We start from the raw sequence: 27,097 nt of genomic DNA on the forward strand, positions 1-27,097 counted from the left end.
CTTTGATCATCATGTTTAAAGTGCGGGAGAATTGTGCCGAGCATGCGCTCAGCACAATCCTCCCACACTTGTTTGACAGGTCTGGGCTGTCAAAAGCCCAAACCTGTCAAACAGCCTGCCCTGAGGCCCGAACAACGAAGCCCCCCCCCAAACCCCCAGAAACCGTCGTGGCTGCCGCCGGCCAAACCCTCTCCCACCCTCCCACCCAGCGATGGGGGGGGGCTGGAGGATCAGTGGGTCTTCAGCCCCCGAAACCCCCAGAAATCGTTGCTCCATCGATGGGGTTGGGGGTGGGTGGGGCTGGAGGTCCGGTGGACCTCCAGCCTACCCCAAATCCTCCCCCCAGCGTTGTCCTTAGATTCTCTGGTGGTCCGTGGTGTCGTGACACCCCCCTGGCCCCCTCCCGGCCCCCCTACCTTGTGTTGGAGGAGGGACGCAGCTTGCCTGCCTCCCTCCTCTTCCAGTCAGTCGACGCCCAAAATGGCGGCGCCCAGCACCGCCCACTGCATCCTGGGATGCACTGGGCGGGGCTACAGACCATGTAAGGGAGCGATTCCCTTACATGGTCTGTAGCCCCGGCCAGTGCATCCCAGGATGCAGTGGGCGGTGCTGGACGCCGCCATTTTGGGCGTCGACTGACTGGAAGAGGAGGGAGGCAGGCAGGCTGCGTCCCTCCTCCAACACAAGGTAGGGGGGCCGGGACGGGGCCAGGGGGGTGTCACGACACCACGGAACACCAGGGAATTTAAGGACAACGCTGGGGGGAGGATTTGGGGTGGGCTGGAGGTCCACTGGACCTCCAGCCCCCCCCCCCCCCCGCCCCATCGATGGAGCAACGATTTCTGGTGGTTTCGGGGGCTGGAGACCCACCGGACCTCCATCCCCCCCCCCCACCCCCCCATTGATGGATCGATGATTTCTGGGGGTTTCAGGGGCTGGAGACCCACCGGACCTCCAGCCCCCCGTTCGCGTTTGCCTTGGGGGGGGAAGGGGGGCCTGCCAGCATGCAACTGCATGCTGGACAGGGCTCACCATTCCTCCCCAATGATCCGCAAAATCTAACGCCAGCTCGGAGCTGGCGTTGATTTTGCTGCGGCCAGCGACCCAATCTTTGGCGCGCTGGTCGCTGATCATTGGGGATGAATGCATTAAGCGCCAATTAGCATGCATTTGCAAGCTAATTGCGCTAGAATCCCTGTTTAGCATGCATTTGCATGCTACTTGTGCTGAGAGCCCTCGAGTGCGCTGTTTCAGGCGCTCGAGGGCTCTGATCATGGGTCGGCTGCAAACTCTGGTGCTAGTATGGCGTTAACAGCCTCTAGCGCCAGAGTTTGCTTTTGATCATGAGGGCTCTAGTGGTTAGTGCAGTGGACTTTGATCCTGGGGAACTGAGTTCGATTCCCACTACAGCTCCTTGTGACTCTGGGCAAATCACTGATCCCTCCATTGCCCCTGGTACAAAAATAAGTACCTGAATATATGTAAACCACTTTGAATGTAGTTGCAAAAACCTCAGAAAGGCGATATATCAAGTCCCATTTCCCTTCCCCCTTCACTTACTATGTTACTACTCTACAACATAATCATGTATGTGCTTGCATAAACACGTTTATGTGTTGATTTTTAACCCATAGGAAAGTAAACATCAAAAGTTTCCAAAGTGGATGTTTATGCCACATGTACCCAGGGCCGGTCTTAGCAAGTGCGGGGCCCTGTGCAGACCAATTTGGTGGGGCCCCTTTGTAGCCCCGCCCCCACCCTAGCTCCACCCCATTGATAAGATTATTCCATTTTTAGAAATTTTTTTTATTTATGAAATTTCAAATAAAGACAAATGAAGCTAAACTTGTACAAAAAACTGATTGAAATAATAAGCACAATGCTATCATCATGAAACCTCCCCTCCCCAGAAATTATTCAGATCAAGTCCACTACAATTAGTAGTTCCAATTCTCATAACAAAGGAGAAAATAAGGAAAAATATTAAGAAAAGATCCAGCACAGTGTACAGTGTACAAGGTATGCCAGGAATGCTTTATCTGCCTATGGCTGGAGAGAGGTTGAGTGACTCGATGCGGTCCCGGTCGGAGCGGAGGCACGAGGCAGAGTTGAGGCACGCTGAGCGGGGCCCCCTTAGGCGCGGGGCCCTATGCGGCCGCCTTGGTCGCCTCTGCCTAAGACCGGCCCTGCATGTACCCACCACATAAAAATCTACTTCTCTTGTATTTTAGAACAGGCTCTATGTCAGCAGATCTGTTCTGAAATGAAACACTAGTGAAACTTGAGACGTCCTGACCTAAAAGTCTTAATCCTAAGTTCTACGTCTTTCTAAAATGGGGCTACACATTAGAGAATGACATCGGGATGGGGAACCCACAGTAACCGCGGGGATGGGGATGGGGATGGGGACAGAGCTTGTGGGGACAGGGCAGGGACAGATCCCATGGGGACAGAGCCCATGGGGACAGGGCAGGGATGGGGACAGAGACCACGAGGAAGGGGACAAACTTTGTCCATGTGTCATTTTCTACTTTGAAGCCTGTTAATGAACTGGACTGGTATTTATGCTTTGACTGATGTAGACAATGATATTTTGATTTTTTTTAAAAACAAGCAAACATTCTGGCCACAACTAGCAAATTTAGCATGGGGGAATCCTGTACATCCTGCTTCCATCACATCTTCTAAGAAGGCATCTTCTATTGCAGGGAGGACTGTGGAAGGCAGGAGAGCTAGACTGAATCCTGAGATTGTTGATGACTTCTTATTCATCCACAGATTAAAAAATCATAAAAGTGCTTCATAGGGCATATTTCTCTCCTCTAGGGCATACAGAACGGGTTGTATTTTGTACCCCTGGACGTTTTAACAAGGTGGATTAGTATTCCTGGGGGTAGTAGAAATCAGCTATTGTTGTGGTTGGAAGGGTAGAGGGTGGTGGGCGAGGAGGGTTATAGTTGCTCATTGTTATTATTTTCTATTTGTAATTTATACACAATAGTTCCACAGCATATTATTCCTTTTTATACTTTCATAAAAAGATTTAAATATAAAATCATAATTGTTTGAGGTTTCTGCAGATGAGGACAGAGCCCATGGGGATGGGGTGGAGACAGAGACAGAACCTGCGGGGATGGGGACACAACTCATGGGGTGGGGACGGGGACAAAGTTTGTCCCCGTGTCATTCTCTACTACACGTCTTAAATTTTGTGATATAATTTCTATCCTAATTGATGTTGTGAGTTTTGCTTTTCTGCTAGCTTTTTTGTCCATTTGTATATGGTTTCTAATTTTGTACATGAGCTAGACCTATTAATTCCCAGATGAGCTTTGTTAATAAATGTTCATCAAACTCAATATTTTCTGTGACAAAGGATTAAGCCTCTTGCTTTACAAATCTTAGGTGCCAGGTCTTTCTTTTACCAGTAGATTGCCCTCTGTGTAGTTAGAAGTGATCCGTTTTTCTGCACTCTTCACTTTGTCTGTGATCTCTTTATAAGAAGAATTATCTAGATAAATACAAATCCATTTGTCTTAAAGATGAATTGATTTGCACTTTTCTGACCACTGACAGGTCTGTTATGACCCATGAACTGCACAGCTAAGGGCTCAAAACTTAAAATGCCTTCTGCCAACCACAGTGGCACAGCACAGGAGCACCTTTCAGAGAAAAACATGGTGAAAGTCGGTGTAAATGGATTTGGCCATATTGGTCGGCTCTTCACTCGTGCCGCTTTCAACTCGGTCAAAGTCGAGGTAGTGGCTATCAATGACCCCTTTATTGACCTGGATTACATGGTTTACATGTTTGAGTATGACTCCACCTACGTGGTAGAATCAACAGGAGTCATCACTACCACCGAGAAGGCCTCCGCTCACCTAAAGGGCGGTGCCAAGAGGGTTGTCATCTCTGCTCTCTCAGCTGACGCCCCCATGTTCGTCATGGGTGTCAACCATGAGAAATATGACAATTCTCTGAAAGTGGTGAGCAATGCCTCCTGCACCACTAATCATCTGGCTCCACTGGCCAAAGTAATCAATGATAACTTCAAGATCGTGGAGGGGCTGATGACTACTGTCCACGCTTACACTGCCACTCAGAAGACTGTGGATGGCCCATCTGGGAAGTTGTGGCGTGATGGTCGTGATGCTCACCAGAATATCATCCCAGCCTCCACTGGGGCAGCTAAAGCTGTTGGCAAAGTTATCCCTGAGCTGAATGGAAAACTCACCGGAATGGCGTTCTGTGTCCCGACCCCCAATGTGTCTGTGGTGGATCTGACCTGCCGCTTAGAGAAGGCTGCCAAGTATGACGACATCAAGAAAGTGGTGAAGACAGTGGCAGAAGGGCCTTTGAAAGGAATCTTGGCCTACACTGAAGACCAGGTGGTCTCCAGTGACTTCAATGGTGATAATCAAAGATTAAAATGGTATTGTATACACTGTTTATAATCACTTGAGTGAATAATAGTCTTGTTTATAACCATGCTGTGATATTTAGATTAACGTTTGGTGCCAAAGTAGGCTTTGACCTTGCCGTCTTATAATTCCCTACAACTGTCCTCTTTCCTGTTTTGTAGTACACAGAGCTATAAGCCCTAGGAGAACCTTCAGCCTTGTGCCCCCTAGGCACCTCCCCCCCACCCAAGAGTCACAATAACATCATTGCCATCCCTCCCAGAAAAATCCTATAAAATTGCATTTTTTGACATCCCATGTTTAAATATTAAACTTTATTTTGTATATGTATAATAAGACTGATTCCCAAAAGCCTTTCACCTGGGTTAATTCCCACTTTCCCAGTTGATAAAAGTACAGGCTGAAGGTTCTTTTGAGTTTGTGTGGTGGTCAGGGCTACTGCTTTGGTTTGACGACAGCTGCTTTCTGCCACCTCCTCAAACATGCTGCCCTAGGCCTGCTTCTCAACCCAACCAGTCAGTGTTTCATGATATCCACAATGCATATCCATCTTTTGCAAAATGTCAATCTTTATTATATCTAAACATCCCTTTATACAAATATTAAATTCTTAACATTTTTAAACACTTTGTTGTTCTAATGCATATAATTCTAACAACAAGCATCATCATTGCACATCAGATCCCACCTTTAATAAGGGATTAACCATGGAGTACTAATCTCTGCATTTCTTTAGAGAATAGTTCACTTTTTCAGAATTGACTCAACCAGTATCCAAATGTCTCGTACTTTCGTCACAGTCCACATTAAGCGTTTCAAAAATGAAGCTTCAATTGCTCTCATTCTCTTCACTCCGATAAAACTGGAGCTGTATCGTCATTTACTCACATTCTCTTCTCTCCGACAAAGCAGGAGCTGTATTATAATACACTTGAAAGCTAATCCTTCAACTTCAATAATAGATGGTAAACATACTGTAACTATTCTCCAAAATTGTTCCTCTCTCTTCTTTTTGTGTTCATATACAAGATGCCTTGTTTAAATGACACTAAATATCATGTCGTATCACTTTCACTATGATCCAACACAATTCGTGTTTCGCTCTCCAGAGTGTCATCAGGGGCCGGTGTCTCTAAATAGAACAATAGCAGTAACATATTTTACTTTCAATACCCCTATCTCCTACATCATACATACAGTACATAAACCATTTACCAGCTACTATGAGCCATTGAGACCTCGATCATGGTGCCATACCACCGCGGGTACACCTAAAACAGACATCCACGCATGCATATGGAGTTGTTCCTTCCTAATCAGCATAAGGGGAACATTGCCCCCCCCCCCCCACCGGCGCTGTTATTTGATGTAATACTACGAACCGCAGTATTACATTTTGCAATAGTTGTTTGTATAACTGTGGTAGCTACAAGGAATACAACTACTATATAATTTTTTACCCTAGTATTATTATTGTAGTTAGTGGGGTTCCTCAGGGGTCTGTGCTAGGACTGCTGGTTTTTAATATATTTATAAATGATTTAGAGATGGGAGTAAGTAGCGAGGTAATTAAATTTGCTGATGACACAAAGTTATTCAAAGTCATTAACTCGCGACAGGATTGTGAAAAATTACAAGAGGACCTTGGGAGACTGGGCGGCTAAATGGCAGATGACGTTTAATGTGAGAAAGTACAAGGTAATGCATGTGGGAAAAAAGAACCCGAATTATAGCTACGTCATGCAAGGTTCCACGTTAGGAGTTACGGACCAAGAAAGGGATCTGGGTGTCGTCATCGATAATACACTGAAACCTTCTGCTCAGTGTGCTGCTGTGGCTAGGAAAGCGAATAGAATGTTGGGTATTATTAGGAAAGGTATGGAAAACAGGTGTGAGGATGTTATAATGCCGTTGTAGCGCTCCTTGGTGCGACCGCACCTTGAGTATTGTGTTCAATTTTGGTTGCTGCATCTCAAGAAAGATATAGTAGAATTGGAAAAGGTGCAGCGAAGGGCGACTAAAATGATAGCGGGGATGGGACGACTTCCCTATGAAGAAAGACTAAGGAGGCTAGGTCTTTTCAGCTTGGACAAGAGACAGCTGAGGGGAGACATGATAGAGGTATATAAAATAATGAGTGGAATGGAACAGGTGGATGTGAAGCGTCTGTTCACGCTTTCCAAAAATACTAGGACTAGGGGGCATGCGATGAAACTACAGTGTAGTAAATTTAAAACAAATCGGAGAAAATATTTCTTCACCCAATGCATAATTAAACTTTGGAATTCGTTGCCGGAGAACGTGGTGAATGCGGTTAGCTTAGCAGAGTTTAAAAAGGGATTAGACGGTTTCCTAAAGGACAAGTTTATAAACCACTACTAAATAGACTTGGGAAAAATCCACAATTCCAGGAATAACATGTATAGAATGTTTGTATATTTGGGAAGCTTGCCAGGTGCCCTTGGCCTGGATTGGCCGCTGTCGTGGACAGGATGCTGGGCTCGATGGACCCTTGGTCTTTCCCAGTTTGGCATTACTTATGTACTTACGCATATGCATGAGAGAGATTTGTATGCATTGCCCATTGTTATGCAAAGCTATCTTATGTTTAATCATTGTGAATATCGTGAAAACCTGACTGACTGGGTGTGCCCTAAAGACTAGGTTGAGAATTGTTGCCCAGGGTGATGGCCTAGTGTTGCCCGATGGTTGGGCTGGCCCTGGTAATTCTTCTGTTTCCAGGTTTATTCAAGATTTGATATACCACCCATAATGTAGGACAGCTGAGCAGTTTATTAAAATTTGATATACCGCTTTTTACAAAAGAGCAAAGCGGTTTACAGTATATATTATAAAATCAATATAGCTATGTAGAAAGGAACTACAACCATTAAAAACAAGTCATTCCACTATTTCTAAACCTTTTCTGTGTAATATGAGGTTCCTAGACTGAAGTACAAAAGCTACAGATCTGAAATTTATCGTCTTGTCCTCTTTTCCCCTTTGACAGGGAGAGTTCCATTGTTGGCCAGAGTTTTCACTTTTTGGGTATATGAATAGTGAAGATATTTACCTGTAGCAGGTATTTTCCGAGGACCGCCAGGTGTGGAGCTTAAAAAAGGTAGTATAGCTTTAAGAACATGCACAGCATCCCTGCCTGCCAGCTGCTAGAGCGTGGGACCATCAGGATAATAATATAGCATGGAAAACTACTCCAAAGGGAGGAGGGAGGGTATGTGAGAATGAATGGCCTGCTGTCCTCGGACAATATCTGCTACAGATAAGTTTCTTCGCTTTCTCCAAGGACAAGCAGGCCACATTCTCGCATGTGGGAATCCCTAGCTACCAGGCTTGCTGAAAACAACAGGGAAATAGACCAGGCTGACCAGGAACAAACAAGGAAACTTCAGATGCTGGTAAAACGTTTATTGGTGAAGACTCTACAACGCCGTGTTTTGGCAGTGAGCCTACTTCAGGAATCTTTATAAAACATATGTAAAACCAGCAAATGGTCAACAAACATTGGTACAAACAGATCTTGAAAAATGGTCTTGAGAGAGACCTTTGGAGAAAAATTGAAGATTAGACTTCTGAAGCAGGCTGAATGTCGAAACACAGCACTGTGTTGAGTCTTCACCAATAAACGTTTTACTAGCATCTGTCTTGCAAGTACACTGAATAATTGTTACATTCACATTAGCCAGCAATACGGCTCTTTGTTTATTCAGCATACTTGCAAGACTGCCAAGGTCGAGACAGGTGCCTGGTCTTGGCTGCGTGGAGACCCATGCGTAGGCACCTCTTGTATGGATGGGGAGCGGGGACCGAATCCCTTGATGCCCCGGAGCTCCCGGAACCTTGCCTTGAAGGGAATTGATGACTTCGCCAATGTTGGTCATCAATGCTCCATGGTGCTGATGAGGACATCATCGAGTCCTCACGTTGCCTCTGTGTCAGGTCCGATATTGACTGGTCCCGGGAGCGCTGCACAATGGCCCGTATCAAGGCAGGTGGAGACCCTTTCGATGCATGTCCACTCCCAGTGTCTTGAGCCAGGCCTCTCAGCCATATGGACCGATGCTGATGCATCTCCCGACATCGATGCTGACACAGACTGGGCTCCACAAATCTTTTCCCTTTGAGCCTCTCTGGCCAGCTGGGTTCTTTTTTTCATATGAATGCAAATAACACAGCTAGAAGGGGTATGTTCAGGCCCCAAATGTTGAAGACACCAAGAATGAGTATCTTTGTCAGAGACGGTCCTATTACACCAGCTAAAGCGCTTAAAGCTACTTGGAACCTTTGAAGACATGGAAGGGAAAACAGCCATGGTCAAATCAAACGGCTTAATGGTGACTAAAAAAAAAGGGGTACGAACCAGAAAAATTGAGGTGCAAATACCCGATCTGAGCTTAGGCCTAAAATGTCCTACCGAGTGCACCAAAAATAAAGGAAACTAAAACTGTATTTGGAAAGGGAGAGGGACTTTTCTGAAGAAAACAAAATCAGGGCAAAAAACCCTGAAGGGAAGGCACAAAAATAGAAAAAGTATGCTCACGCACCAGACTGTATGAGGAGCACGGGACAGTTACGTTCTCTTCTTACTGCAAATAAGAAGAGACTGATGGATGGGAAGGCACTCGGGCGCGCGTGGTAGGGATGCTGTGCATGTTCTTAAAACTATACTAGCTTGTTAAGTTCCGCACCGAGTGACGTGGATGATGTCGCTCACGTGTGAAAATATGGCCTGCTTGTCCTCGGAGAACACTTTGTACTTCATTCACCTAGTTTGGCTTAAAGAAGCAGCTCCAGGGGTTAGCAATTTTAGAAAGGATAGATTACAATGTACTACAAAACCAATGAATTCCTGATGCAGTTTTTTTTTTAATAACCAGTGTTTATTTTAGGCATATCTGCAGAGATAACTCAGAGATTAAGAAATTTAGGATTTTGCTATCCTCCTGTGACTGGTGAATAAAATGTAGGGTTTTTTTTTACCAGGGTGTGCTAGCATTTTTAGCTTGTGCTACAAACCAGCTATCACTAAACTCTGAGACACCCATTATATTCCTATGGGCATCTCCGTGTTTAGCGCCAGCTGATTTGTACTGTGAGCTAAAAACGCTAGTGCACCTTAGCAAAAGACCCCCTTAGTGAAGTCTAGGTATATACATTTATTTTCATTTCCTTCTAGTCTCTAAGTGGTGGTCTTTAATATTTTGAAAGCGGTTAAAACATCTGTTTGAAAATTGGATTAACCAATGTTGAGGACAGGATGCTGCTCTTGATGGACACTTGGTCTGGCCCAGTATGACATTTCTATTCTCTTAAAGATAAGACTAGCAGTCTTAGAACAGACTGTGAGCAAAATCTAATTAAATAAATAAATAAATAAATAGTTAAAACTTATTTTCATTCATTGCAAAAGTTAGTCTACTTTAACAAATCGTTTTTTTTCCTGTCTGTCTGGTCAAGCCCACTTGTATTTAAGCAAGTTGTTTGTTTGCCATGTTACCCATCTTCAAGGCACAAGACTATTCTAAAAAATGCCCTTTGTTTGCTTGGTTTGTTCAAGTAACTCAGTTTTAACGCAATCAGATGTATTACACAGAGCAGTGGTTCTTGGCTGAGTCCTCAGAACACAGCCATTCAGGTTATCAGGACATCCACAATGAATATGTAGAAGAGATTTGCATGCACTGCCTCCACTGTATATACATCTATTTCAGGAATATTCTTGGTAGATATCATGAAAACATGATTAGGAGTTGTGTGTCTAGGGACTGCTTTGAGAGCCACTGAGATCGAGGGACACAAAAGCATAGCAAACCTTTTTGAATTTGGCACATTGCTGCTTTTACAAATGTACTACATTATAATAAACTGATTAATAATTTGGCTGTAACAAATTTAGGGAGAAAGTTTTACTAAGCTGTGGTAATTTTACAATTTAATTTTACCATAGGAGTCATGAACCTGCAGTTACTCAGTAACTCCCACAGTACAAGAAAACACAACTTGCAATCACACTAGCAACCCCTCTACCTAGACTCCCAGAATGGGCATTTAGCCCCTGAAGACACCACCTCAGAATGTAACAAAGTTTCCCTAGTGTTGAGCAGGTGGGGCAGGAGTTATCAGTTGGGGCCTGATTCAAAATAGCACCAGGTTTACTCCTAGTGGTAGTCTCACAGTATTACCATAACTGTTGCACTTATTTAGCAACTTCACTCCTGGTGATGATAACATGACACTCCAACTAGGGGTTGGCTGACACTATTTTGTACCCAAAGTCCTATGGGGCAGGAGCAACTGGGGATCATTCCTGCACCACATACTAGACACCAGGGAACTCCTTCCCCCCAGTAGGTCCTGGTAGGTCTTCCTGATAGTGGGAGATGTGGTCTGAGAAATAACTTGGGGGGGGGGGGGGTGATGGTGGTTGTAGAGGGTATCCAGGTCTTGTGGCACTTATTGTACCTCTGGGCCTTAAAGATGGCCCCTAGAGCATTGGACCATGTTAGTGGACCACTATTCCTGGAGAGAAAAAATGGAAATCAAACTTTAAATCATGTGCCTACTTCTACTTTTAAAATCTTGCAAAGTCTGCAGAGTGAAATGTATATACATAGTTTTTATCAGTGTCAGTAGTTATAAAATTGCACCTAAAATAAAACTACCATCTGAATCTGTTTTTAATTCCTCTCATTCAAAAGTTATTTGCCTTGCTAATAAAATCATTTTTTTGTCAGCATTTGTTGAATATTTCAAACAGTGGTATACCTGCCCAGTTTAACTTGAAAAAAAATTTTCCTTCAGTAATGGCTCAAGGAATTCACCATTTTAAATGTTTTCTATATTTCAGGACAGGAGCGGTTTGGCAACATGACGAGAGTGTACTACAAGGAAGCGCTGGGGGCATTTGTTGTCTTTGATGTGTCAAGAAGCTCCACGTTTGAGGCGGTTTCTAAATGGAAACATGACCTGGATAGCAAAGTACATCTGCCAAATGGAGGCCCCATTCCTGCAATTCTTCTTGCCAATAAATGTGACCAAAATAAAGAAACAAGCCGCCAGACCCATTCTCATCTGGACCAGTTCTGCAAAGAAAGTGGCTTTGTTGGATGGTTTGAAACATCTGCAAAGGTGAGAGTCTGAAAAGAGGTTCAGGGTAGAGAGTTGCATAAGAAATTTCACCCATCTCCACCTGTCCCCACTGGAATCTAACCCATTCCCACCAACATGCATTTATCCCCACCCTCCCCACAATTAATCTCCTCTATCCCCACCTGTACCCACAAGAATTAATGCTATTACTCTCTTGTAGTCCTCCATTTCTTCCCAACCCCAACAGCCTCTCACATTTTGGGGGGTTTTGTTCACTGTTCAACCAATGAGTGTTCCAAGCTTCAGTCTGGGGCTCCAATTGCCTCTTTCGGTGCATTCCAAGCCTCATTCTGGTATCACCAGAGATGTTGATTACACTTCTATGGGAATCCCAGGGCAACTTCTTCCATCACAGCAGGAATCCTGCAGCAACTTCCTCCATCCCTGCAGGATTCCTGTGATCCCCATTCCCGTATAGCTCTCTAGTTCAGGAACATGGCTCCTGTAGAGTAGGAGTATTGAAAATAAAGTAAATAAAAGTTGTATATAATCTGGCAGCAGGAAGGGTCATTTTTGCACTTAAAACCATAACTTAATTGTAGAAATGGGCTTCTGTGAAATTGGTTGCTTGATATGCAGGTGAATTTAATCTACATCCATTCTGTATAGCTGAATAGTCCCAGGAAAGGGTTTGTACTTGCATAATTACATATATATGTTTGAAAATTTGAATATATGAGCATACATTAACCCTGAAAATGTGTGTATTTCAAAGATCAGGTATAAATATGAGCATATAGTTTTCCTGGGGTCATTTTCAAAGTGGAAGCACATAATTCTAATCAAGGTGGACATGTGAGAGATTCCAGGAATGTACTGTGGCCCAGTAGTTTTTGCCTCTATGTGATGGCTCATTTCTTTAAAGTGTCCTTTCCCTTTGAAAGGAAAGGAAACATATAGTCCATATAAAATCAGTTCAATGTTCACTGGCTTTATCTACTGATAGGGACTACCTATTAAGAGCTTACTTTAAATATTATCAAAATCAAACATATAAATGGTGAGTGTCGTACTCACTCGCAAATGCGCAGTAGAGACCCTCTCTGCCCCGCCCCCTCGTCAATACGTGATAATGGGGGCGGAACAGAGAGGGTCTCTACTGCGCATTTGCGAGGGACAAAACCGTCGTCGCTAACGCTCCCCCCACCCTCCACCCGGCCGGGCCCTTGCTCCGCTATTGAAACAGCGAGGGAACGCAGCACACGAGGGCAGGACACAGGCAGAGAAGAAGAAGGAAGGCCGACGGCAGCAGAGCAGAGCTGTGTGCTGCGTTCCCTCGCTGTTTCAATAGCGGAGCGAGGGCCCGGGCCGGATGGAGGGGTGGCGGTGACTCGGGGGGGGGGGGGGGCTTGCAGCAGCAACAGGAAGGGGCTTTCAACCCCCCCCCCTTTCCTTTACTAGCCCGTTTTTACGGGCTCAACGGCTAGTTGTTCTATAATAGAAAAATACAGATTTTTTTTCATGAGGTTTCCAGAGAAACGAAGACAGCTTTTGTTACTACGCCTAGGGACTATATTTTTTGTTCCCTTCCTGTTGTTGGCCTTTTGGCCACTAGGGGGCTCTTTTACTAAGCTGCAGTAAAAGGGGCCCTGTGCTAGCAATGGTGGCTGTTTTTCCCACGCCCCAAGGCCCCTTTTATCGCAGCGGGTGAAAAGAACCAAAAATGAAATGGCTGTGTAGTAAAGTTTGCACTTGCCACGTGGTTATTTGGGGGGGGGGGGGGGGGGTAAGGGCTCTCGCACTAACCCGGCAGTAATCAGGCAGAATGCAACACTGCCTAATTACCACCGGGTAAACTCCTGTGGAAATATATTTCTCCAAAGACAAGCAGGCCAATATTCTCACAGATGGGTGACTTCACGTCGGCCCGGAGGACTTTCTAGCAAAGTCCACAACAAAATAAAAAAATGTCCCCCGTCGCGCGGGCGGATGCAGTGCGCATGCGCGCGTCCGTTTTCCCGCCTGTCGCGCGGGCACATTCCTCAGTTTTTTCTTCTCCGCGTCTGAGGTGACACGGAGCTCGACTTTCGTCTTCGTGTTGCTGTGCCCGGAGGTGAAGATTCGTGAAAGAAAAAAAGAACAAAAGTATCCTTACTATTGTTTTAGTATTTTTTCATTTATTAAGTTTCCTTTCTTTTAGCCTGCGATTTTATTTAAATCGCTCGTTCGGGTTATTTTCCCTTTTTGTCTTGTGTCCTCTTTTTAACGACACAATCGCGTCTTTTGATTTGGCAGGGACAGTTTTTCCCGAGATGTCAACGAAGACGCCCAGCGGCTTCAAGCCTTGTGCCCGCTGTCATCGGGCCATCTCCGGCACTGACACACACTCGTGGTGTATTCAGTGCCTTGGGCCGGACCACCGCTCGGAGAGCTGCAAATTGTGTCTCGCCATGAAAAAGCGGACACTGCTCTCTCGAGACGCCCAGAGAGAGAAGATTTTTGGGCCCGGTGCTTCGGCGTCGTCGACGTCGTCTAAGTCGGCGCCGGTGAAGTCGGTGCCGTCGAGGACGATATCTTCGAAGTGGGTGTCCACCCGCCTCGGCACCTCCTGCTTTGCAGACTCCCCCGGGACCGTCCTGCGTCGGACCCGGCCCCGAAGAGACATGTGGATTCCACGTCCTCTTCTCCGGTGCCGAGGAGTCTCGACGACATGCGTCGGGCGAAGGCCAAGAGGCATCGTCGTCGGTCTCCTTCGCGTCACGGCACCGGGAGCTCCGGGTCATCGATACATTCGATACCCGAGAAGCGTCGGTGCCGAGAGGACTGCTCTCCCTCTATTACTGAGGTTCCGACGCGTGGGGTCATTGGCAGCCGAGTCCCCACTCCCCAACCTCAGCAGACTTTGCCTCCAATGCCTCAACCAACCCCTCAGCATCTTCCGACAGCAACTCTGGATGAGCGTATGCAGGCCATGTTCCCATTTTTTATGGACATGATGCAGCAGTGGCAGTCGGCATCGAGGTTGTCGGTGCCGACGGCGTCGGCGGTGCCGGTGTCGATGATTTCAGAGGCACCGGTGCCGACGGCGTCGGAGGTATCGGCATTGCCGGTGCCGGATGTTTCTGCATCAGGCCTTCAGTCTGTGGTGAGGTCTGTCTCACCGGTGCCGCCTCCGGCGCCGGTGTCTTTGACTTCCCGAGTTGGCTCTCCCGAGACATCGGGGCAGGAAGCTTCTCCGGAGTCTCAGGGACCGTCAACTTCTCGGCATCGTCATAGAGGCCGTCAAGCCTCTTCGTCGAGACGGGCTCAGATCCGGGCGGCTCTGTCTGAGCTTTTAGCCCCATCTGACAATACCTCATCTGAGGATGATGATGGAGTGCATGGGTAGTTCTCTGGCGAGGATTCTCAAGGCATTCCATCTGACTCCACTCCCTCGCCACAGAGACAGCTGTCTCCTCCCGAGAGCTTGTCTTTTTCATCTTTTGTTCGGGAGATGTCTGAGGCCATCCCCTTTCCCATGGAAATTGTGGATGAGCCCAGAGCCAAAATGCTTGAGGTTCTGGACTATCCATCTCCACCTTCATCTTCTGCCACAGTTCCTTTTCATGAGACTCTCAAGGAACTTATGCTGAGGAACTGGGAGAAGCCTTTTTCTTGCCCAACCGTCCCTAAAAAAGTTGAGTCCCAATACCGGATCCATGGGGAACCCAGCCTCATGCGGGCTCAATTGTCCCATGATTCAGCGGTGGTGGATTCCGCTCTCAGAAGAGCCAAGAGTTCCAGGAGCTTTTCCTCGGCGCCCCCGGGGCGGGAGTTTGGGACTCTGGACTCTTTTGGGAGAAAGGCGTATCAGGCTGGTCTGCTCGCTGCCAAGATCCAGTCGTACCAACTCTACACGAGTATTCATTTGCGGAACTCTGTGAGGCAACTTGAGAGTTTGGTAGATACACTCCCAGAGGAGAAAGCCGAACCCTTTCATCAAGTGATCAGGCAGCAGAAGGCGTGTCGCAAGTTCCTGTCCAGGGGCATTTTTGACACTTGCGATGTGGTATCTCGCTTCTCTGCTCAAGGTATAGCGATGCGCAGGCTCTCATGGCTGCGTGCCTCTAACCTGGAGGAACGAACTCAGCGGAAGATAGCAGATATCCCATGCCGGGGGGATCACCTTTTTGGAGAGAAGGTAGAAGAGATGATTGATCATCTCTACCAGCGTGACAACGCTATGGATTCTCTCTCCCGCCGGGCGCCTTCTGCAACCACTTCCACTGCTAGGAAGTTTTTTAAGGGAAGAAGAAGTGCTCCTTTCGTATCTAGGAACCGAAAGTACACTTCTTATTCCCGTCAGCCGGTTCAGGCTCGACCCCAGCCCGCTCGCTCTCGTCAGCAGCGGGCACCGAAGCAGGCCCCTGCAGCTCCCCAGCAAAAACCAGGGACGGGTTTTTGACTGGCTCCAGCAGAGCATAGCCGAAATCAAAGTACCTGTGCCGAAAGATCTGCCGGTCGGAGGGAGGTTAAAAGTTTTTCACCAAAGGTGGCCTCTCTTAACCTCCGATCGGTGGGTTCTCCAAATAGTCCGGTATGGGTACGCTCTCAATTTGATTTCCGAACCTCCAAATTGCCCACCAGGAGCTCAGTCTTTCAGCTCCTACCACAAGCAGGTACTTGCAGAGGAACTCTCCGCCCTTCTCAGCGCCAATGCGGTCGAGCCCGTTCCACCAGGGCAAGAAGGGCTGGGATTCTATTCCAGGTACTTCCTTGTGGAAAAGAAAACAGGGGGGATGCGTCCCATCCTAGACCTAAGGGCCCTGAACAAATTCCTGGTCCGAGAAAAGTTCAGGATGCTTTCCCTGGGCACCCTTCTTCCCATGATTCAGGAAAACGATTGGCTATGCTCTCTGGACTTGAAGGACGCTTACACTCACATATCGATACTTCCAACTCACAGGAAGTATCTTCGATTTCGGCTGGGATCGCAGCACTTTCAGTACTGTGTTTTGCCTTTTGGCTTGGCGTCTGCACCCAGGGTATTTACAAAGTGCCTGGCTGTTGTGGCAGCGTCGCTATGCAGACTGGGAGTGCATGTGTTCCCTTATCTGGACGATTGGCTGGTGAAGAACACCTCCCCGCAAGAAACTTTGCAGTCCATGCGGATGACTATTCAGGTGCTAGAGATGCTGGGGTTTGTCATCAATTATCCCAAGTCCCATCTCGTCCCAGCTCAAAAATTGGAATTCATAGGAGCTCTGTTGTGCACAAAGACAGCTTGCGCTTATCTCCCAGGACCCAGAGCGGACAGACTTCTGTCTCTGGTTTCCAAAGTGCAAGCATCTCAGCAGATCACAGCTCGGCAGATGTTGTGATTGCTTGGCCACATGGCCTCCACAGTTCATGTGACACCCATGGCACGTTTACACATGAGATCTGCTCAATGGACCCTAGCTTCTCAGTGGTTTCAGGCCACGGGGAATCTAGAGGATGTTGTCCAGCTGTCCATCAATTTTCGCAACTCCCTCAATTGGTGGACCATTCGATCCAATCTGGTCTTGGGACGCCCATTCCAAATTCCTCAGCCCCAAAAAGTGCTGATGACGGATGCATCCCTCCTCGGGTGGGGAGCGCATGTAGATGGGCTTCACACTCAAGGAGCTTGGTCTCTTCAGGAGAGGCATCTCCAGATCAATCTCCTGGAATTGCGAGCGATCTGGAACGCCCTGAAGGCCTTCAGAGATCGGCTAGCCAACAAAATTGTCCTCATTCAGACAGACAGTCAGGTGGCAATGTATTACACCAACAAGCAAAGGGGTACCGGATCTCGTCCTCTGTGTCAGGAGGCCGTGCAGATGTGGCTATGGGCATATCAAAACAGAATGTTTCTCCAAGCCACTTATCTAGCCGGTGTAAACAACAGTCTGGCCGACAGGCTGAGCAGAGTTATGCGGCCTCACGAGTGGTCCTTGAACATGACTATTGCCAAAAAGATCTTTCGAGTTTGGGGCACTCCATCGATAGATCTTTTTGCTTCCCAGGACACTCACAAGGTTCCTCAATTCTGTTCCAGACTTCAGGCCCACGGCAGACTAGCGTCGGATGCCTTCCTCCTTTTTTGGGGGACAGGACTCCTATATGCGTATCCTGCCATCCCTTTAGTGGGGAAGACTCTCCTGAAACTCAAGCAAGACCAGGGAACCATGATTCTGATAGCGCCCTTTTGGCCCCGTCAGATATGGTTTCCCCTTCTTCTGGAACTTTCTTCAGAAGAGCCATGGAGATTGGACTGTTTTCCGACCCTCATTACTCAGAATGAGGGGGCGCTTCTACATCCCAACCTCCGGTCTCTAGCTCTCACGGCCTGGATGTTGCGAGCATAGAGGTTGCCTCCTTTGGTCTCTCTGAGGGTGTCTCCAGAGTTCTGTTTGCTTCCAGAAAAGATTCCACACATAGGTGTTACTCTTTTAAATGGAGGAGGTTTGCCGTCTGGTGTGACAGCAACGGTCTAGATCCTTTCTCTTGTCCTGCACAGACCTTGCTTGAGTACCTTCTGCATTTATCCGAGTCTGGTCTTAAGACCAACTCGGTCAAGGTTCATCTTAGCGCAATCAGTGCTTATCATTCACATGTTGATGGCTTGCCTATCTCTGGACAGCCTTTAGTCATGCGTTTCATGAGAGGTTTGTTTTTGTCAAAGCCCCCTGTCAAACCTTCTCCAGTGCCATGGGATCTCAATGTCGTTCTCACCCAGCTGATGACAACTCCTTTCGAGCCACTGGCTTCCTGTCATCTGAAGTACTTGACCTTGAAGGTCATTTTCTTGGTGGCTGTTACTTCAGCTCGTAGGGTCAGTGAGCTTCAAGCCCTGGTAGTTCATGCACCATTCCTTGTCTTTCATCATGACAGAGTAGTTCTCCGCACGCACCCAAAGTTTCTACCGAAGGTGGTGTCGGAGTTCCTTCTGAACCAGTCAATTGTCTTGCCAACATTTTTTCCCCTTCCTCACACGAGCCCGGGCGAAAGCAAGTTGCACACTTTGGACTGTAAAAGAGCACTGGCCTGTTACGTGGAGCGGACACGCCCCTTCAGACAGTCCGCCCATCTGTTTATTTCTTTTAATCCCAATAAGAGGGGAGTTGCTGTCGGAAAACGCACCATTTCTAATTGGCTAGCAGATTGCATTTCCTTCTCTTACGCCCAAGCTGGGCTGACTTTGGATGGCCATGTCACGGCTCATAATGTTAGAGCCATGGCGGCGTCACTGGCTCATCTAAAGTCAGCCACCATAGAAGAGATTTGCAAAGCTGCGACGTGGTCTTCAATCCACACATTCACATCACATTACTGCCTTCAGCAGCATAGCCGACGCGACAGTCGGTTTGGGCAGTCGGTGCTGCAGAGTCTGTTTGGGGTTTAGAATCCAACTCCACCCCCCTAGGCCCATTTTTATTCTGTTCCAGGCTGCACTCTCAGTTAGTTGTGTTTGGTTTCAGGTCAATTTTGTTTTTGTCCTCGCCGTTGCGGGACCCAATTGACCATTCTTTGTTATGTTGAGTGAGCCTGGGGGCTAGGGATACCCATCTGTGAGAATATTGGCCTGCTTGTCTTTGGAGAAAGAGTAGTTACTTACCTGTAACAGGTGTTCTTCGAAGACAGCAGGCAATATATTCTCACAACCCTCCCACCTCCCCTTTGGAGTTGTATTCCTCTAATTCTTGTAAATTAACTGAGGAATGTGCCCGCGCGACGGGCGGGAAAACGGACACGCGCATGCGCACTGCATCCGCCCGCGCGACGGGGGACATTTTTTGATTTTGTTGTGGACTTTGCTAGAAAGTCCTCCGGGCCGACGTGACGTCACCCATCTGTGAGAATATATTGCCTGCTGTCTTCGGAGAACACCTGTTACAGGTAAGTAACTACTCTTTTTTTTAAATATTTCCACTAACGCTGGAAATGGCGTGCGCTGGGAGTGGAACCCGTTTTGGGCCCCTAAGAGGTTAGAAATTAGATATCCCCAGACCTCCCAACAGCTAATTTCAGATACTCATATCTGAAATTAGAACTTATGTATAATGTATGTAAGTGAGGGCAAACAGGTCCTTATTATAGTAGTTCAATCTTTCTAACGCTTTTGATTTGGTCGATTATAGCATAACTAGTAGTTAAGCCCATTAAAACGGGCAAGTTTTTTTTTTTATTTCTGTGCTTTCCTCCTTTTGTTTATACCGTCATTGTAGGTCCCATATGTCTTCAGTTAGTCAGAGTGTAAATGGAGAGAGAGGGAGGGAGAGAGAGAGGGAGGGAGGGCGGGAGAGGGAGAGAGAGACCTCCAAATCGGCAGCTAAAAGGGAGTCAGCATGGCGATGAGTACATCGGCAGGTATTCTGTGAGGAAAGAGGACCATCCTTTCACCAAGCTGGAGCCAATTTGGACGGATAGAGGAACGCCGGGGCTGTATCATTGGCTAAAGAAGTTTCAACGATGCGAGGGGGACACCACTGAAGCCCATTGCTGTACCGAAGCCAAGTGAAATGGTGCAAGCAAGCGGATGTTTTCATTGGCTAGAGGACTTTCAATGGGGCGGGGCCTGATGCCCCTCAGTGGTTGGAGGCCAATGGGAGTGTGGGGCAGTGCTGGCACCTGCGCCCATTGGCTGGGGGAGGTGCCGTTCAGTGGTCCTCCCCCACGGGTGGGTTAGCTTAGCGGCTGCGGAGAGCCGGCGTTGGCCGGGTGGCAGAATGTCGGGTTCGGGCTTCGTGCTGGAGGCGCTCGGGGAGAAACTGGTGAACGCCGATTGGGCGGAGGTGGACATTCAGGCTCTGGCCTCTCCTTGCTCGGGCTTTTCTGTGGCTGTAGTGCGAGTGCCCCGTGCCGTCAGCTCTGCAGCAGCCTGGCCAATTTCTACAGCCGCTTCCGCCAGTCGGAGCACGGCCCCAACGTGGAGGTGGTCTTCGTGTCGTCCGACCAGGATCCAGAGCAATGGCAGGACTTCGTGCGGGACATGCCCTGGTTGGCACTGCCTTTCAAGGAGAAACACCGTAAGGTGAGAGAGAGAGAGCCACAGACCACCGCCTCCCCTCTCCCCTCTCCCCTCTGTCTATCTGTAGAGAAAGGTGGCCATCTGGTTAATGTTGTCATTGGCTGCCAAAATGAACAGTATGCTGTTGTGTTGATCAGTAACCAGAATTCTGTTCTGCGAGAGAGGAGTAGGCCGAGCCTGGTAAGGAGGGAAGGAGAAAGAGGAGAGGGGGAAGAGAGAGAAACTGATCGAGGAGAGGCACAGATCTGTCCCTGGGGGTCTTGTTTCTGCTGCTAAAAGGCACTGAAGCTCGTTTTCCTTTAGTCTCTTCTCTGTGAAGCCAGCAGCGGATAACCGCGCTGCTGTCAGATCTGTTACAATGTGGTGATGCATGCGCAGAACAGCTGTGCTGTTCTGCGCATGCAGGGCATGTTGGGAGAGACACGTGAAGTGATGCATGCGATGCACAGCACGTCGGTCAGCCTTCATTTATATAGTAGGATAATGGAAACTCTGCAAAGTATAGGAGTAGGAGATAAAGTTAGTAGATGGCTTTTGAATTTCCTCTTGTTAAGATCTTATAAAGTTAAAATGAATAAAGTTCTTTGAGGAATGGAAAGCATATTGCGGGGTTCTGCAAGGTTCTCCCCTATCACCTATCTTGTTTAGCATTTTAATGTCATCCTTAGGTCAGGTTCTGTCAGAATTAGGAGCTTGTTTCATATATGCAGATGGTATAACAATTTATATCCCATTTGCTGCATCTATTGGGAATATCTCCATTATTGTAGAAAAGAGTGTACAAGTGGTACATCAGTGGACTTGTGCACATCATTTAAAATCAAAGAAAGACAAAACTAAATTTGTATTGCTAGGAACAATGTATAATATAGATCTTGTCTATAATTAATAGTGGATAACCAGGTTTTTAAATTGGAGTATCATTTGAAAAGTTAGGGATTACAGTTGGTTGATTCTTGACTTTTGATTTCCATGGTAAGAATATTATCAGAAGAGTTTTTTGGCAATTAAGATGGATTAGAAAATGTTTTAAACAGGAACATTTTAGGGTTGTAGTTCAGACTTTGGTTTTACCATAAATTGACTACTGCAACCTTCTATATGTAGGTTTTGGAGTTACTGTTTGAAAGTATTTACAGATGTTACAGAACACATGAGCTAGACTGATATTCTCAGAGTCAAAATATGAGAGAGTTACACCCCTCTATTTATAAAATTGCACTTGCTTCCTGTGGAAATGAGATCTATTTTTAAGTTATGTGTTTGCTTTTTTTATGCTTTATGGTGAAGCTCCGGATTACATGAAAAATTTGATTTTCTTAGATTTTAATAGATTTAGAATGACAAGGTGTTACCTAGAGCGTCATATCCTGAAAAAAAACTGTATGCAAATCTGGGCTTTCTACTACCTTCCAATTTCAAGCGGCCAAATGGTGGAATCTATTACCTGTAAATCTTAGAATGATGCTCCTATTATGGATGTTTCTGTAAATCACCAACGGTCTTTTTTTTTTTTTTTTTTTTTTTTATTTTCTAAGGTATGTGTTATCCAATAATTAAATTTTGTTCAAGGATTGTATCTGGGTATGCCCAGATTTCTAGTTTGGAAACCTCATTGAAATCTGGGGCATTTGCGGGATATCAGAAGTGAAATAAAATAATGTAATAATAATAATTAACAATCTTCGTTCAGGTTGCAACTTAAAATGTTTTTTGATTTTGGATAGGCTGTTCACTTGGATGTAAGCATTGTAAGTTTTTTTTTTCTTTATTTGGATTTTCCTTGTTCTCCTTTTGAAACCTGGGAGTGTCTTCATACGGTAGCCTACAGGGAGAATTGGGGATTAGATTAGATTAACATAGGTGACACTATAGGGTGGCGTCATCCCACAAAAAATGGCTTGCCACCCCACTGCTACCTGAGTTTCAGTATGTGTGTACATGTCCAGGATTCCCCCCACCCCCACCCCAACATGTGCTGTCTGGTATCTCTCTCCCTTTCTTCCCTGCCACCTATGCTTCAGTCTCTTCTAGCAGCACCGGGCCATCGAGGCAGCCTTGTCTCCTGCTGTTCCTGGAAAGGGACAGGGGAGACATGTTGGTCCAGGTGGGTGTGCAGGAGAGTTATTGAATTGTGTGGGGGCCGAGTGAGAGATAGAGATGCCACACCCATGTGGTGGCAGGAGGAAGGGGAAAAGAAATGATGGAGAGAGAGATGCCAGATTGCAGGGGGGAGGGATGGACAGATATGTCATATCAGGGAAAGGAGAGATGATAGCTTGCAGGCAGGGGGTGGGGAGAGGGAAGAGAGATGCTGGACCCACAGAGGTGGAGAGAGAGATGCTGGGATGGGGAGCATGAGCAGAGGGAAGAATGGACCTGGGGTGGGGGGGAAGATGCAGGGCCTACAGAGAGTGAGAGAGAGGTACCATGGGGAAGAGGGCAGGCGAGCAGTGGCTGCCATGGGGGGGGGGGGGGGGGGTGTTGTTCAGGAGAAGGGGAAGAGAGGAGGGAAACTGGATGCAGGGGGAGGGACAGACAGAAGGGAGATGCTGGACAGGACAGATGAGGACACAGAGGGAATAATGGTGTACACGGAGAGAGAAAAAATATCAAATGGACAAGATACCCTGAAATGAGCAGAAGATGGTTGGAATTATAAAGTGGCAGGGAGAAGTGGAACAGAGTAGAAAATGGATGAGACTGGGAAGGGAGGAGGGGGAGCAGAGTAGAAGATGGGACTTTTGAGATGATAGTATGTAGTTGGGAATTGGTAGATAGGAGTGGGAGAATGAGTGAGGGTATGAAATGTGGGGTAAGAGAAAGGGGATGAAATGTGGGGAAAAATTGAGAAATGATATTATGAATGGCCTGGAAGAATGGAGAGAGGATCAGAGGCATTGAAAAGGGATGAGGATACCAAGGAGGAGGGAAGGGGATGGGTCTCTGAAGGGGTTGAGTGAGGGCTGAAATGTGATTAAAAAATGGTGAAAGCAAGGCAATAGGAGATGGGTTAGAGAAGAATGGCCTGTAGGCAAGGGAAAAGAGGAGAGACAAGGATAGAACTGGGACTGATGAAGGGATGAGAGGCGGTGAAGGGTAGGTGAGGGCTGAGAGGATGGGTACAGAGGATGGAAATGAGGGACTAGGGAGTAGGTAAAAGATGGCAGGGGGAAATAAGTCTGGGGAAGGAGAGAACCAGAGGGGGTAATGGGAGTATTGGAGAGGACATGAGAAAGAAATGGGAAAAGCCAGTAGGTAGATGAGACATGAAAAGGAGGCAAGGACTAGAGGCAGAGAGAATGAGGGTAAAGTCAATTGGTTGGATATACAGAGAAGGGAAAAGTAGGGGGAAGGGGCATTAAAAAAAGATCAAAGACAGATAAAGAAAGGAAGGAAAGAGAAGAAATGGAAAGGCAAACCTGGAAAATAATGGAGAAGACTGACACAAGGAAAGTGGAAAAGAGACTGGGACCAGCCCAATTAGAAAAACAAAAATGCCCAAACAATGAAGGTAGAAAAGAAAAATAATATTTAATACTTTTTAAGTATTGGGCTATGTCTGCTTTGGGAAATGTACATCTTTTCTATTTTTGTATTTTGCAGAGCACAGGAGAAAATGCATTTCTGTTTTCTCTTTTACTAGTATTACACTGCTTATAGAGTCTGGCTTTCTTGGGTGAAGGAGAGTGGTCTTCATTTCTAATTTTGTCTGCATGTTTTTTGTGGCTCCCTATTTTGTATTATGTGAGGATCTGTCCATGTTCTGCATGTGCAACCGAGGTGAAGGATTATGCTAACGTGTGTAGGAATTCGCAACAGTACAGTTTGTTTTAGTTTCCCAATAGTAGGTATATTGGTGCTCTAGGACCCAGTGTAATAATTATAGCACTGTTTTTTCATAGTTGGGTTGGGGCTGTTATGGTTTGGCTAAGTTTGCTATATAGGTGTTGAATGTCTTTGCAGATTTGTGTGTTGGTTTGCAGTGTCTGGACCTATTTGCAAGTAGTCTCAGGGGCAAAGGTCATGCAAAATAAGAAAATGCTCAAGACTAGTGACGCTACATCCTGTAGAGTCACCACACAAACAAAAACTGTCTGCTTTAAACAAAGAGTCTGGCAGCGGAAGGAGTGTATGCTGTTGTAAGGGGGAAAACCTCCCTTGATGGGGAATATGGAATTTGTGATACAGAACTGGAGATGCAGGGTTTATACTGAGATTCTGTCCAGTCCTGTAGAGAATCCAGACTTCACTCCCACACAGAATTTGTTGAATGATGCCATCAATTTATAATAGCAATTTTACCTGGTAGCTGAAACTAGCTTGGAGGAGAAGGGGGTTCTTTATGCATAGAATGTCCTGGTGTCTTAAATTGCTAATTTAAAGGTGGGGGTGGGCATGATGTGTGGAAATGTCATTTTGGCTTAGCCTGTCCCCCCTGCCCCCCCCCCATTGCCACCCCAAATGTTTCTGTCTAGAGACACCACTGTGTATCAGTGGCGTAGCCAGAAGTCAATTTTTGGGTGGGCCAACAGGTTGGATGGGTGGGCACTAGACAGTGGTTTGCTGGTAAATGTTTAACAACAGGCTCTCTCCCCGGTCCACCTCTGCGCCCCCCCCCCCCTCAAAATTGCAGAGCTGGCTATAGCCGGGGAGAGAGCCTGGGGGGGGGGGGGGGAGGCAATGCATTACTCTCTCCAGGAAAAAAAAAATTAAATGATCCCAGGTTCCAATCTAATTCATGTTTAATGTGGGATAATATGCCATAAATAAATATAAACTTTTAATGTTGAGCACCTGATTCTCAAAGTGGACATATTCCAAACACTATAATGAAAATAAAATGATTTTTTTTTCTACCTTTGTTGTCTGGTGACTTTGTTTTTCTGATCATGCTGGCCCAGTATCTGATTCTGCTGCTATCTGTCCTCTTAACTCCGTTTCCAGAGCTTCCTTTCCATTTATTTCTTTACTGTCCTCCTTTCTTCTTCATTTCTTGCTCTACATCCGTAAGTAAAAGCTGGGTCCTCTGCAGACTTGACTGTCCAGTGGATCCAGCTTCTGCCTATTTTCTCCATCCATGTGCTGTTTTTCTCCTCTCTTCCTTTTCCCTCATATATCCTTCCTCTCTCTTCCCTCCCCTCCATCCATGTCAGCATTTCTTCTCTCTCCCTTTCCCTCCATCCATGTGCATCTCCTTTCACTGTCTTCCCTCCCCTCCATCCATGTCCAGAATTTCTTCTTCTTTCTCCCCTCCATCCATGTGCATCTCCTTCCTGTCTTCCCTTCCTTTCCTTTCCCTCCATCCATGTCCAACAATTCTCTCTCTGCCCTCCCCTCCATCCACCCATGTCCAGCAACCATCCTCTCTCCACTGCCCTTCCTTCCATCCATGTCCAGCAACTCTCTTCTACCCTCCCCTCCATCCACCCATATCCAGCAACCATCCTCTCTCCACTGCCCTTCCTTCCATCCATGTCCAGCAACTCTCTTCTACCCTCCCCTCCATCCACCTATGTCCAACAACTCTCCTCTCCCCTGCCCTCCCCTCTATCCACCCATGTCCAGCAACTCCCCTGCCCTCCATTCATCTATCCATCCATATCCAGCAATTCTCCTCTCTCCCCTGCCCTCCCCTCCATGTCCAGCAATTTCTCCTCTCTCCCTGGTCCTTGTCCTCCCATCCATGTCCATCGATGCTCCTTTCTCCCCTTTGACCACCTCCCTCTCATTCCCTCTCCAGCACTCCCATTCCCCCCTCTGTCTCTCCCTTACCCAGTCTCCTAAATTCCTCCCCATCTTTCACCCACTTCATTAGTCCCCCATTCCCCATACTCTGTACTTACCACCCCTCCCAGTCCCATCCATCTTCTGCGCCTTCCCTCAGCTCACTACCCCTCCCAGTCCCATCCTTCCCTCTGCTCACCACCCTCTGCTCTGCTGAATAAAGAAGACAACGTGGATGCAGACAGCACAGCAGCTCACTGGTTTGCTTGCTGTGCTTTAAGTGAATGGCGACGGCTGCGCAGGGGAGTAGAAACAGATTTTTAAAAAATGGCTTCCTTCTGGAGTTGCAGCGGCGAACTGGCGGGCGGCGGCACTAAAAGCATAAAGCAGCGAAGCGCTTCGAGTCCGTCCTTCGCTTTCCGTTTCCTGCCCTCTCAGCGTCCCGCCTTCCTTTGATGTCATTTCCTTTCGGGCGGGCGGGACGCTGAGAGGGCAGGAAACAGAAAGCGAAGGACGGACTCGAAGAGCTTCGCTGCTTTATGCTTTTAGTGCCGCCGCCCGCCAGTTCGCCGCTGCTGCAAGTCTGGCGAGATCAGCTGGGTGGGCCTGAGCTGAAATTGGGTGGGCCTGGTCCCACCCAGGCCCACCCGTAGCTACGCCCCTGCTGTGTATTAACTCTATTAGGTAACTATCTCAGCTCCATTTTTGTATTATTTTGAAGTAATTTTTTTTAATGATGTGTATTTGTCACAAGTTTTTCATATGGGTGACTTTAAGAATAGCCAAACGACTGTGGTTTTTCAGGGTCCTG

The 27,097-nt window shown here is 47.0% G+C and overlaps 2 protein-coding genes across 3 annotated transcripts in view; both read left to right on the forward strand.

Annotated features, from left to right (window-relative positions):
* RAB32 (RAB32, member RAS oncogene family) overlaps positions 1-27,097 on the forward strand; it is a 189,847-nt gene that overhangs the window by 159,288 nt on the left and 3,462 nt on the right. For both annotated transcript variants that reach the window (XM_030198034.1, XM_030198033.1), the window contains exon 2: positions 11,287-11,567. In XM_030198034.1, coding sequence (XP_030053894.1) covers positions 11,287-11,567 — 281 coding nt within the window. The remainder of the gene's footprint in view (positions 1-11,286; positions 11,568-27,097) is intronic.
* On the forward strand, positions 3,631-4,454 carry LOC115467360 (glyceraldehyde-3-phosphate dehydrogenase-like). The gene has a single exon (XM_030199241.1). It carries the CDS (start codon positions 3,678-3,680, stop codon positions 4,452-4,454), a length of 777 nt encoding a protein of 258 aa, XP_030055101.1. The 5' UTR covers positions 3,631-3,677.

This window comes from Microcaecilia unicolor, chromosome 3, assembly GCF_901765095.1.
Source record: "Microcaecilia unicolor chromosome 3, aMicUni1.1, whole genome shotgun sequence".
Classification (NCBI taxonomy): Eukaryota; Metazoa; Chordata; class Amphibia; order Gymnophiona; family Siphonopidae; genus Microcaecilia; species Microcaecilia unicolor.